The following is a 14,419-nucleotide window of genomic DNA, read 5'->3' on the forward strand; positions in this document are numbered from 1 at the left end:
ACAGGACTTTGAGCAATCTGGGCTAGTGAAAGCTTCCCTGCCCATGGCAGGAGGGTTGGAAGTAGGTGATCGTCAAGGTCCCTTCCAAACCAAAAAGTCTAAGATTCTGGTATCAGAGGGCACATATTACACCTGACGAGTGGCTGAATAGGCACCACTTAGWGATTTGAGCCTTAGCTCATCTTGAACAGCAGAATAGAAAAATTGCAGCATTCTCTTGGACAAATGCTACTAGAGAATTGCTAGAGAAGAAGAGGCAGGGTCAGTCTTCTATATAATCCCTCAAAATCCAGCAGAAGAGTTAGTTCAGCAAAAACAATGAAATGTGGTAATATATGGACCTTAGACCTCCAAATGCAACAACAGCAGCAGCACCTTTCCAGATCTCCTCACCTATCCTCAGTTCCCTCAGATTCTTTTATGTTCCCAAAAGGCTACAGAATTTTCTGCTTGCTCCAGTATTTCTAATTGTCCTTTATATAATGGCTTCATCTTTAATAGGGTCCCTTGCAAAACCTTTCTGGACCAACATGTGGGCAAGAAAGCATATTCTCCAGAAAATCCCAATCTATCTGCCCGCTGATGGACCAATATGCCAGCCAGGGGATAACAGGAAAATTGTCTCTGACTTTCGCTCCCTCCAAGAATGGATAGGTGAGGACGCATGAAAATAATTTTTGTAACATATCTGGACTCACTACCTTTGAAACCTCTACTCTCCTCTCATATTTATCAGGCAGAATATAATTCACTTAAACAAATCTGAATGATGCAAAAGCCTCAGGAAACATGTAAAATAATTTCCAGGAGAGAAACAAAGGACTTAAAGGAAATTCCTCGCTCCTAATATTGAAGTTACRTTCATCAACTTAACAGGCTTCCTTTCCAAAGGAGTAATGTATTTTTGCTGTTCCTCAGGTTTGGAAAGTAATTTGAAAATTACCATGAACAAAATTTTTATCTTGATTTACTCTCTTTACCTGCAGTTAGATCTTTCTCTTCTACACCCAACGGTTCCTCCTTGTTATTGGCATATAGGTGACATACATTACAAACATATAAAATATTTATACCCTTTCCATATTTTATTTGTACGCAATCTTTCTTTTCCTTTTACAAAAATGAGCACAAACAGAACTGAAGGATGAATACTGTATTCATCTCAGAAAAAGTGATTGATCTCTTCTGCYAATGTTTTGTTTGTGGGAAAAAATATTGCAAAATACACAATATGAAATACATGGAATGCTATTACTTCTTCTTTGGGAACTACATTTCATACTAGTCCCTGCAGTTTTCCATCTCTGGGGAAACTTGCACAGATATTGTAATTTGTCAACATCATCATGAAAGGACAAAATTTGCAGAACAGAAGTAAGGGCTATGAAGATTAGGAAGTCGCTATTAATAATTGTTCATTTGTGAGCTATCATATTGTAATTGGCTCAGGACATACCCTCTTGGGATTTAATGGTCAGTGTGTATTACAATAGTAATACATGGATTAATTATTTTTATTCAATACATTGGTATTTCAGTGGCTAAATTGATTCTACTCTTGCATGTAACACCATGATTTTAGCCAGAAGTCTCATAAATTGAATTGCATATGATGGTTGAAGGCTGACAGAAGAAAGCTTAGCATAGTGTTAGCCTAAGGAATAACTGGAAGCATTCAACATTCAAAAAAACAAGCACATGTGTTGTGATAATGCCAAGGGGGTTTTGTGCTTGGAAATGAGCTCTTGAATGGATGACACTTTGTACCTTTTTTAAGATGACAGTCTGCTAAACCTTATTGCTGTTGCAAATATAATAACAACAGATAGACCTGTCTGCTCCATGAAGAAAATAATTTAGAGAACAATGCAAGTTTATCACAGAAGTCTCAGAACTGAATCTTGATAGTATATTAACAACAACAGTAAATGGTACAAGGCACTACATTCTAAAATCAAAGATTCCCGAAATTTAGCATTACTACAGGAATTAAAGACATTGCTTCATGTGTTGGCTAGTAAAATATATGGAGAGTTCACTACTCCTTAGATTGGAATTTCAGATGCTCAGTTCAAGTAAAATATTTCTAAGCTGATTACAACTTTGCAGCCTTAAAAAACACTCATTCACACTGATACACACTGATGGTTCAGTATATTAAGACATGAGACTGACCAAAAGCATACTGGAAGGAGAATTTATTTCCATTTCCAATTCACTAACCCTGCCTTCACTAAATATGTATTTATTGGTCCATCAAAACAGCCACATCATAAGCAACATATTTGACACTACAYAGAAACAGTGATCAATTTTAAATGAAAATTCTGACACAGCTATTAAAATTTTGTCTCACTAAACCATGAGAAGTTCACACTCCTAAAATTAACAAATTATACTGGATGAAAGCAGAGAGAAAATTTCCCTCTTAAAAATAGAAATTAAGGCTTATTGCAATGTGCAAGGGATATAAATAAAACGAATTTATGTGATTGCTCTGGTTTTGGCTGGGGAGGAGTTAATTTTCTTGACAGTGGCTATTCTGGGGCTGTGTTTTGGATTTGTGCTGAACACAGAGTTGATAATATAGYGATGTTTTTGTTATTGCTAAGCAGGGCTTACACAGAGCCAAGGCCTTTTCTGCTTTTTGTACTGGCAAGGAGGCTGGGGTTGCACGAGAAGGTGGAAGGAGACAAGCAAGGACAGCTGTCCCCAGCTGACCACATGGATATTTCATACCACAGAGTATCATAATCACTATATAAAGTGGGGGGGGAAGGACGAAGAGGGGATACATTCAGAGTGATGGCATTTGTCTTCCCAAGTAACTGGTAGGGCTCTGSTCTCCTGGAGATGGCTGAATACCTGCCTGTCAATGGGATACAGTGAATTAATTCCCCGTTTTTCTTGCTYGCCTGTGCAGCTTTTGCTTTCCCCATTAAATGGTCCATATCTCAACCTATGAGTTTTCCAGCTTTTACCCTTCCAATTCTCTCTCCAGTCCCACTGCTGGGGAAACAAGCAAGCGGTTGCCTGGGGCTTGGTACCTGCCTAGAGTTAAACCACAACAGAGACAATTTAAAGCTATCTTATCAGGGAGTCTGCAAAATAATGTAGGACTTTCTTTTCCTAAAATCAGACACCTTTGACATAAAAATAAGGTAAATTGAAGATCCTTCTCCTTCTTTCCATGGCACATAATGGTATTTTTTCACCTTTTTTCCTTTATATGTAAAAAAGCAATGGGAAAGGAAAGGTAACATCCTGTACTGCCAAATTTCTGAACCAGAGACCAATGATTTTTATGCATAATGGCAAAGCTGGCAAAAAGACAGACTGCTGTTTTTTTAAAAGTTTTCCTATAACAATTATGCGTAAGTGAAATGAAGGATCAGTAGTATTAAGAATGAGCTATGTAAGAGCGATAGCCAGAAAATTCTTTTGTTTTTCTGCCTAACAGAAAGAACTTTAAGTCCCACTCAAAAGTAATTTGGCACAGATGTCTAGATATTCAGTACACACATCTAGCACTATAATGCATAAAAATAGTGAAACTTGCATCTTTTACGCAATGTTTGCAAAATTCACTGCCACAGCTGTTTAGACTCGATTTAGTCTTGCCTGGCCTCAGGTACGCACCCTTAGGKGAGGTAGTAGGAGCTTCTTCAAAGTCAAGAGAGATTACACAGATCATTGTAAGTGCTTTCCCACTCTCGAATACAAAGGGTGCACAACTGCCTCAAGAGAAAATGCCCAATTTCCAGCAGTTACTCAAGACTTACACAATTTGGGGGAAGAAGCACCTATGGCAGATAGTCTTAAAAACTGCCTGATATAGAAAGTAGGAATATGCATCCACTCTATATTTTTAGAAGCCAAAAAAAAAAATAATAAGAGGTGTTTCTTCCTTGAAGTGTCCACTTGGATGGCTAATGATTCTGCAATATGTATCCTTCCTGGTATTTATCCTCTCCCCTATGCATACTGGGAGAAACTACATTCTCTTCAGAGAGGTTAAATGACTCCCACGACTATACAAGGGCTGAGAGCTATCGCAGTAGCCTGAACCCATCTCACCAGAACCTTAAGCTATTGTTGTCACCACTGCCCTAGACTTCATTTCAAAACATAGATTCTCTTCAAGGAAATCACTGAACTCTGGCATTAAGTGCATAATGGCTGCATAATGGCACAGAGCACAGAAAGATTWTTCTAACTGACTATCTCAAGTCCAAACAACAATAACTCAAACAAGGTCTGAATTATTTCACAACTATTTCAGGTGCTCAAGAACACTACAATTGGGTGCATCTTCATTGCAAGAGAAATTCTTCAAAATTAAAGAGCAATTTGCACATAGGCTATAGTGTAATATACACAGTCACTAAAAACCAAGAAATCTCACCTAGACTATGCATGAAAAGTGGCAACATGTCAAAACGTCTTCTGAAAGAACAGTTTGTAAGCTACTGCACTCAAAGCCCAGATTCCCAACTCTGCCAACCCCCACCCAAAATGTAGCTACTTGCAGCCACAAATACAAACCAAAACTTGACACCAAGTTTTATGAATGCTAAAGATCTCTGTCATTCTATCACTTTCACATCGAGTTTTGTTGGGTCATAGGTCCTCTCTAATYTTCCGGAACTCACCTACTACTCAGGATCTTCCAATTACTTGGTGAAAAAATGAGATAGAGTGTTCCTTGGAGGCCGAAAAGATACGCTCATAAAAACTATGGGTACTCTTTTTTCCTACACTACATTTATGCTGCAAGACACAGTGATGTCCCTCAGATACAAATGCATGGAAACCAGGTTTTAAATATCAGCCACAGAAGATTTGCACCTTCTTTTGCACTAGAGAGAGGATACCATAGGAGTTAACACCRTAGACACAAAGAAATAACCTGACAATGGCCCACTTCCTTTTACTARCAACAATAAGCATCTAGCTCTTACAGACAGTAATGCTTCTTGGTGCTTCCCAAGACAAATTACTCATAATCACATTCATACAGTTTATGGGAAGAAAATGTGCAAGASCCAACAAGGACAGTCTCAGAATTTCTTCATACAACTACTGGCAACCAAAGGAGAAGGTCTCACTGATTGTCAAAACTTTTCATCGTCTTCACTATTACCCTTTCCTTAAATCTTCTTCAGCTGTTGTTTATAAATGCTTTTGCTCTTTCTCTCATCCCCAGCCTTCCYGTGCCTCTGTTACAAAAGCCTACTAAATCCAAACTACTTGCAGATGATGGTAGGAGCATAACMCTTGCAAAGATCACAGCTCTCAGCAGAAGCAGCAATACCTGCTTGTGATGATGCCATGTATCAGAAAGGCCTCCGTCACCCATTGCATCAATTCACACATGAGGAAAGAGACCTGCACGAAAAACTGATCAGGACAACAACATAAGAGTATTGCAACTCACTGTAAACCTCCTGGACACATTTTAACAGAGCAGAATTTTGGCAGCTTGTATCAGTCTGCTGACATTAACTATCTGGCTTTAAAACTGACCACTAACTTAACTAGTTCTAGGAGAAGGCTGTAATTCTTCTTTGGTTCATCAGGGTGAAACTTTGTAATTTGGCTCAAAAAAGGACTGGATGAAGGTGACAAGATGTAGCCAGATTTCTCCCTTAAGGTATGACAGGAGAAGGGAATAAACAAAGATAGCCTCTTTCCCTGAACATGGCAGGGGTGGAAGAAGAAAGAAATTGGAAACCTGATACAGTGAAGAGATATTTTGCTGTTCTGACAAAAAATATAATGGACAACCATGACACAGGATTATGTTATTCCTGACAAAACCTCTAGTAAAACTAAGATTCCTGACATAGTAAGAGCCACACAATCACATATTATACACACTTATTAGCAGCTGGAGTAATACCAAATATTGAAATATTTTATTTTCAAGTCATCTGTGGGGAGTAAGATGGCAGCAAAGAAAATTACATCTGGCCTTGGGAGGGGSCTCTATTCTGGGCAGTGACTCCATTTTAGGCTGAGCACATGAAGTCCACCCTCTATTCCCCTCCTCATGTTTCCCATGAGGAAATGGAAATCTCTTCTCCATTCCTTGCTATTACCCTGAACATGCCCAAAAGCTGCCGAGAGCTGCCCAGTCACACCCACATGCTTCCCCTGGCCTTCAGCTCTGGTACAGGGTGTGAGGGAGCTTGGTGCTGGGCAGGGTGCAGYGTCTGTAAGCACAGTAGGGCCTCAATGAGGTGAAGGTACCCCAGGCTAGATGCTTCTAATGCACTTGGTCTAAGACAGCTCTGAGTAGCTTCAGAAAAGCTGTCAGGGTGAAGGTGGGACCCTGCAGTGCTGCAGAATGGAGGAGCAGCTGTGAATGAGTGAATGGTCAAGCCATCTCTGGTTTTTCTTGACTAAGAACGGTCCTCACACCTGACCTAGGCAACTCTTACTAACAAGATCTGTTAATTTAATTTTCCTGACACTGTCTCTTTCAGACTAGGACCGCCTTTGATCCTACTAGGTTCCAAAGCTTCCACCTTTCCTTGCAACATTCAAGCAAAGCTTCTTGTCTACAATAACCCAAAACACAGTCAATGGCCGCTGGAGTTGCACAGCCAGCTCCTGTTTCACATAAATGAATTTCCTAGGAAGTGACAGTAAAGCAGTGAATCCTAGCGAGTCCTTAGCACACTTTCAGTACCATATGCCATTAAGCTGTACTGCCCTGAATCAGGAAAATGTAACGAGCCAGTTGTAATTGGTCTGTCAGTTTGATCTTTGCACAGCACTCACCTGTGCAGACATGCTGGTATAAAGCAGCACATTTTCTGCATATTTATATTATTTTGCATTTGAGCATTAGCTGAATTGTAATTTCTGTATTAAATGTACTGGAATAACTTGGAGTAAAGACAGTGAATGTTGTAAAACCAGAGATACTTGCTATATCAATGTACCCTAACAAGGCTTTGCTTCCTGTAATAGTAATTCTTGTAGACTAGCACTTAAAGCCCACTTAGAAAATTCCCTTAAATTTAAAAAGAATAATCCACAGACACCAAAACCCTAACAACTCACATTTCCTGTAAGCTGTGATACTTGCTTTTTTTGGCGGTGGTAGGCAGTATCAGGTTTGGGTTTGGGTTTTTTTTTTTTTTGAAAATGGAAGACTTATATTTCCACTAGCTCTCCTTAATGCTTTTTCTAACCTTAGAAATCAACACCACTTGTATACATCAACTAACTCCAGAGCACTGCAGTCTTCCCTGTCTTTAAAAAACCAACTTTCAACAYAATGCTTCATCTTCAACTGGAATGGCTTGCTTTAAACACAGGAGAAGCAAGTCAATTAACAAAAAATCTTATTTAGTTCTTGAGAAGCCCATCATCTCATAGCTTTTTTGAAAGCCATACTTCTATTAACTTCAACCGAAAAAAGGAAAACACCACAGGACATAGCTAATTAGACTGTTTAATTGCTGCAATCCTTAGATGCACACACAGCAGCTGCTCTTTTAATCACAATCTTTGGCAGGAAACTAATCAGGTTTCCATACATTTTTAGCCAAACCCACTATAAGAGCATTTATTTACAAATCAAAAGCAAAGTTAAAAACCCATCTATACCATCCTGATTTAAGCTAAAGGAGATTGTAATATGAACTGCAAGTGGCATCTACCATCCTGTAAAGAACCCTTAATGTATAGAATTTTTTTCCTAAGGCTGCTTTAACTCATTTCAGATAGGTTTCATGGGCCCCTGATGTTGATCAAAAGTTTCCAATTCATTCAGCACTACTTGAATCACATTTTCGTTGCCATTCAATAGCACAGTACCAATTCTTCACATCCCAAGATAAATTCTTCATCCAGAGCCACTGAAACAAATATTTACAAAGGAAGGCAACTGTTACCTACCTAAACTGTACACATAGGAAAAGCCAAGGAAAAGATGCCTGCTATAGTAAAGGCTAACTGAGAATTGTTAAGAATTGGTGTTATATACTTCATAGCAAAGGTGCATCGAAATACACCGTGTCCAACACAGTGGTAACTAAGAAACTATCAGTAGCCATGGTTTCCAAAACTTCTGCCCTCTGGAATCTTATCCAGTTGCAACTCCTAAACAGAACAATAATAAAGTGAGCCAGCTCTCAATATTAAGCTTTTCTGTATTTTTTTTTGGAAACAAAAAGGCTCATTTCAGCTTTCTACACTAACAGCACCACAGTTCATAATTTATAGGTATTCTTTATACCTCATCCAGTAGAGACATCCCTCCACTCTTATCTTTCTCCCTAAATGAAAGCTTAGATTACATGCAAGGAGTTCTCACTTGCTGAGTGTTTGGTAAGGTTAGGTGCACAGCTTCAAGACATTCCAGTACATACTAGGTCCCATATGTCAAGGCTTTAGATCAGCAGGTTTATTTTTGGTTTTGCATATTAACTTTCCTTCTTTCAGACTAAGGGAAGGAGAGAAAACTTTCAATAGTAAACAGTGCAATGCTCTTTTGTAAAGTTTCTCCAAGTGGATACGTAAGTGAAAAGGGAGAATAATGTTTCACCACTCACCAGCACTGCACAGAAATTCATCTCCCACACAAGTCTTTCYCAAAACCATACTCACTGTGGGGGTGAAGATGAAAGCTGCACATTGTTAGTATTCCCAAAAGAACTAAAATGAGAGAATGTGCAGTGGGAATCTTTTCAGCTTGGACAATATTAGATGCCAAATTCACCAAAACCTTGAAGGCTCAGCCTCTATGCAGACCTTGCACCAGGTGTTGCTTAGTGAAAGCTTCACCTATGGAGATGATGACAATAAGCAAGCCAAGGATCTAGAGCTCTTGACGTTCCCCAGCATCAYTGCTGGTAACCTGACAGAAGAACAATTCTGTGTCCTTCAAAAGGAAAGCAAATCAGAAAGCTGGCAATTTTCCCTCAGTGATTTTTTTTACACATATACCTAACATTTAAAAGGCGAAAGGAATTCCCTGGTCTGTAAGCAATACCATCCCCTGCAATGAGGATGGATCCTTAACACAGCRAAGGAAAGAAGGCTCTATAGTCTTCAGAGACATGAGTTTTCCTGGTGGAAACTAAAAATCATGAGAAGTCTAAGCGTAAACCTTCCAAACTTAAAATGAACTTAAACTTCAAAAAGAAGATGTATCCCCCATTCTTGCTTTTCGTTAAAACTTRTCTTCTTGGGTTAGGGAAAAGATGCAGTGGATGAGAATACAACATTTATAGCTTACAAGTCTACCATAGTTTTACCTTGCAGGATTAAGGGAGTACAGCAATGCTATACTAACTTGAACAGAAACMACTTCCCCTTTTGTTTCATTTGATGTAACACTACTCTTTAGCTTTTAGGTGTATTTAATCCCAAAACTCAAATTATACAATGAAAAAAAMCCAAAAACCTGATTTTAGAAACTTTCTAATATTTCTTTCTGACATTAGGGAATTAAAAAAAAAAGAAGTTAAATTTTTAAACAGTTCTAAACGGACAAAATAATCAAAACATGTTTACTGTTTAAAATTAAAAAAACAGGCCTTTTTTCAGTTCTAACAAACTATTAAGTCTTTTTGGGTTCACATTATAATTATGGCTTGYCTCTCTTGTTCCCAATACCCCTGTACCATGCAGGCTACTCTTTTACAGGTTTGCATCAAATTATTTTTGTCTTATGTCCAAACTTGAGGAAACTGTGGGRGAAATTGTGCATAAGGTCTTTGAGTACAAGGTATTGGGAGATTTGGTTACAGGTCACAAGAGCTCAGAATAAGCATGTCTTCTACAGTGACCTTTGTATTTGAAAGAACACYGGGAGATTAAATCTCCCCGTCTCCTAACTACTCCAGTATGGGTGGAGTAGTTTTTTGTTTTGGTTAGAATGGTGAGTRTTTGTTGTTTGATTTGTTTGTTTGTTTTGATGGGGTATTCTGTTTGGGGGTTTTATTTATTTGTTTTTAATCCTTTTATGTTCCTTTATGTCATTTCCTCTAAACCTACTAAAGATTTTAAGAAATGAAGGGAATTCAAGGGCAGATGATGAAAGTGATTAGAGGCTTAGAAAGACACGCATATGAGTAGGGATTATTAAAAAGTCTGCCTCACTTATAGACAAGATGAATGAAAGGGATCATAAGAGAGCCATAGGAAATGAGAAGAGACATTCTGCAGAATTCAGCAGAGAGCAAGTGAATTTTTGTATTCTTTTTTAATGTAAGCCCTTTGTATATATGATCATGTAAGAATGAAATAATAATTAAAAAAAAAAAACTAATTCTGCTGCTAATCTCACTAAGGCTGAAAGAATGAGACAACTGAAATTAGCCTTCTCTTTGTTTAGAAACATATCACACCTGTTCCATGTAAGGTTTTTGTGCTTGCTTTTTAAATAAAAGAAGGATTCTTGCAATTTTAAGTATGTTTTCCACTAATAAATAGAAAATTCTGAATAGGCTCCAGTGTGCAAGGAATCAGTTGGGACTTCCTGCGTCTCTGTCTAATGCATCTGGTACTTGTTAAAAGCAAGAAGACTTCTGCATGGACTTCTGATGGGATACAGTAAAGGAATTCATGTGTTTTTTTGTTGTACTGGAAAAGGATTCTTCTCCTACAAAGCCATACATATAAATTTATAGTCCTGATGAAASACAGAATTTTCTTGTTCAGTAATAGGTAAGAGATCAAGAGGGAAAAGCAATGTCCTGATAAACAGATTAAAAAAAATAAGCTTTAATAGACCCTTATAGAGCCTTGAAATACAGTCCTGACACAGTGCTCTTGAAGCAGAAGTCAACACAGTGAGGCACGAGTTAGCATAGCCATGCTAGTTTGAATATCTGGAGTGTTAACTACTGCAATTGCATAGACCTCTGCATGGACTTACTGATCAAGAAATRCCTTGTAGCCAGAATCTGAACAGCCTAGGCTTCCACAATACTTATTGCAAAAACAAGTCCCTTAAGAAAGCACTATGACACTTTTTTAACAATCCTGAAAGCTACATTCCAGCAACAGCAGTTCATGGTTCCTGAACTAAAATTGCAACTCCTGCTCCCAAATCTTGTCCTACTTCATATCTTAGTACCTGATTTTGAATGTTTTTCAAATATTTGTATTTGTATTTGAAGTAATGTAGGAATCAGCTAGTGGGTGTTAAGCACAGTGAAGCTCAGCAACTGGCATTAATGGAGAGGACTGGAAACATTTTGCATGGTTCCATTGTCCGCAGATTCCACCTGCGTCACCAGAGCGAGCTGCAGTAATCCAGATTATACTCACTGACCAGATACTATTGGCAAGGAGAGGCAGGAAAAATCTCATGGAAGGGCAACCTTCTGAAAGCTGAAGATGGATGATTTTCCAGAACTAAGGCAACCACATGGCTATAAATCTATACACACCACATAAAAGCAGAACTGTAAGGCACTAATTCCATTACACTTCAAGCAATAGTGGTTTTATGACCCACTAGGTACTGCCATGCATGGCATAGCTGGACTCTCTTGTGATTCATCCAAGGAAGAGAACATCCAAGGAAGAGAGAACAGCCTCTGCCTCAAAATATTTGGCCTTCAGCAGCAGCAATGACTCTCCTAAATTAAGAATGACTCAACTGTACTTCAACAAAGTATTTTCTCTCTTTCAGCCACTGGGAACTTCACACAAAATGTGACATATGGAGAGTTATTAGCAGAATCCAGGATATCTCATACTTCAAATGGCCTCAAAGATGAAGGTATTGAACAGACCTRTTGCTATACACTGAAAAGACTTTTGTTGCAGCAAAATGTTTAAATCCATTTCCCCTCAGACTCTACTGTTTACAAACTCAGAAGGCTATATTCACAGTAAATTGTTCTAGAACTTCTACAAACTGAATTWAATGACGCCTTCCTACAGTATATAAAACAGCAATTTTGGAACTGTTGTTTTTCCAGTCCACAGAGAAGGTATCCCTTTCTCATAAAAAACATCCTTAGCTGGGCTTGAAAGACAGATGTAGGAATGTATAGGGTGGAGAAGTCCTTTAAAACCCATCCATCYGAAAACTGGACTCGGTAGCCTATGTTATACAGACTATAAGATCTGGCTTCTGCTTTGACTTTGTTAAAAGGGTACTTACAACATGTCCTATCCTGCAAACAATCCAGCTTCAAAGCATTCTTCACTCAGCAAGTCTCCCGAGTCTGCTCTAGTCTGTTCAGGATTTCAAGAACCAACCTCCCCCCCAGTTCTGTATTGTTTGTGTGCATGTACTGCATTGTTCTTTTTCATGTTTGGAAATGGCAGCTTTAACTTCAGCTACTCTGGTGATTTTTAATCAGTCTCTAAACAAAAAATAGCATTTTACTTTCTTGTTTTTTTCTGCATAATACCACCAGTTCTTGCTGCTTCTTGTGCATGAGAATTTCTACCCCAATGGTTAAGGCAGTGAGAGAAATGTTGAAGTTATCCAGGCAATTTACCCAGGAAAAATTCCAATTTGTTTGGACTAAGCCTTACCATCATCTGGAATATACAACATGCTGCTACCACCCCAAGGAATTATCTTACAAGTGATATCTGACCAACTTGTAAAGCCCAAACCCTGGAGCATCACAATTACATACAATTMTAAACTTGTACAGAGTTGTATTTCTAGTTCTCATGGTCACAGGAAGGGATGGAGACACTAATTCATATTAAAAGAAATCCAGAATCTGACAGAAGACCAATGCTTTTATAAAATTGCCTTAAGCATGAGATTTAAAACAAAAAATTCAATACACAAGTACAATAAGTAACACAGCATTAGACATGATGCTTTATGCTTTTAAGCAAATCAACTAGACCACAGAGTAGAGTTTAACCTTTAAATACACCCAAAATTATGAAAATATATAACTTTTCTCCATGGCCACACTTAGCTAAGCAGTACATTACTCTAACAGCAAAATTAATGAAGACAAAACTAATCAGTCCAATTTTCAACAGAGAAAAMCAAAAGAAATGCATAACATATTTATCTCCATTATGACTAGCCTRTATAGCGTGAAGAGTATTGTAGACTCCAGTAGTAACACTACAGTACGTAGGGTTACCTATTTTTAAAATGATTCGTTATTCTGAAGCAGTCTGAATCACAACATCTCCTTTCCACCACTGTCAATTGATGGGCTGGAGGGATGGAAAATACTGCTAATGCGCAGTACAGAAAAATGAAACCCCCAAACTCCAAAACCTTTACCCCAGTCACACCCTAGAAAAGATCTTCCCTCACAAATAGTTGATGCATACACTTCAAACCATAAAGCTCATCTGTTGTTAGATGCAAGATCTCAGCACAGAAAAAAGCATTTCTGCTGATATCCCAAGTTAGCTAGAGCAACCTCTTTTTTCCTTTCTTGCAGCTCATGGGAAGAAAGGGCCACTTTTGTACATGTCTTTGAGCTGAGCATTTAGGTAAGAATTTTAAACTAGAAAGCCAAGTGCTTTCATCAACATAACGCTTACCATAAAAGCCTTAAATACATGAAAGGATCACAAACTTTGCCTATACATGTTTATGTTTACATATATCGTATGAGCAATACATCACACTGAAGAAAGATAAACTTGTCAGGAGAGTATAAGAAAAACTATTCTATAAAACCATACATAATGGATATATACTATATTCTTACTTTGTCCCTAGAACACACGGGCACTTTTTCTGYCAAGTTCCATTCCTCCCATAGTCCTCTTATAACTTCAGAGAAGGAACCATAATAATTCTCTGCTGCCAATCACCTGCTCCAGAGTTTATTCAACAAACCTTGAGATACAAGCCAAAACTCCACTATTCACAACGTGATCRARACACGGTCATTGCATTAAATCATCAGCATTGTTATCTGGTGAGTAGTTCTCTATTACACTCGTATCCCTCTAGTTTCGATTGTAGATACACCTTGAACATTGGTTTCCACTAAGTCAATATCCAGTTTCATTTCACTTTCCTATACCAAAAGGCGTTTAGAAAGAAGCACGTAGGAAAAAACCTTCCCTTTAGATTGTCAGCCTAGCAAACGTGGAKACCCCGTGCTGCAGGTTGGCGGCTGGCTCTCAGAGCTCCCAAATCCAGCGGGCAGCCCCAGCACCGTCGCCTCCCCGGGCTGCCGGCTCTCCCATGTCTTACCCTCATCTTGCGGCGCCGGTGCCGCTCCGGRTCCGAGTACGTCCTGTCCACGGCGAGCGCCGTGTCGCTGCCCGGCATGCTTGCGTTTGTGCTTGTCCTGCTACTCACTGCCCAGAGCCGCCCAAGCACCAGCCCCGGAGCCGCGGGACGGAGGGCAAGCGGGATCGCGGCCGCCGCCGAGCGGGAGCGCCGGGCACGCCCCGCCCGCACGGCCCCGCCCGCAGCGCCGCCGCTCCGCTGCTCCCCAGC

General features: G+C 39.2%; 1 protein-coding gene across 2 annotated transcripts in view; it reads right to left on the reverse strand.

Moving 5' to 3' along the window:
- TMCC3 (transmembrane and coiled-coil domain family 3) overlaps positions 1–14,419 on the reverse strand; it is a 101,729-nt gene that overhangs the window by 26,872 nt on the left and 60,438 nt on the right. The window contains exon 1 of one of the 2 annotated variants that reach the window (XM_057386893.1): positions 14,171–14,372. The exons of the other annotated variant lie outside the window; for it this stretch is intronic. Within the exon in view, the coding sequence (XP_057242876.1) occupies positions 14,171–14,248 (78 nt within the window). The 5' untranslated portion in view covers positions 14,249–14,372. Of the gene's footprint in view, positions 1–14,170; positions 14,373–14,419 lie in introns of those variants that run through there. 2 annotated transcript variants of the gene reach the window in all.

This window comes from Malurus melanocephalus, unplaced genomic scaffold (genome assembly GCF_030028575.1).
Source record: "Malurus melanocephalus ecotype Western Australia unplaced genomic scaffold, MMel_1.1 scaffold_17, whole genome shotgun sequence".
Classification (NCBI taxonomy): domain Eukaryota; kingdom Metazoa; phylum Chordata; class Aves; order Passeriformes; family Maluridae; genus Malurus; species Malurus melanocephalus.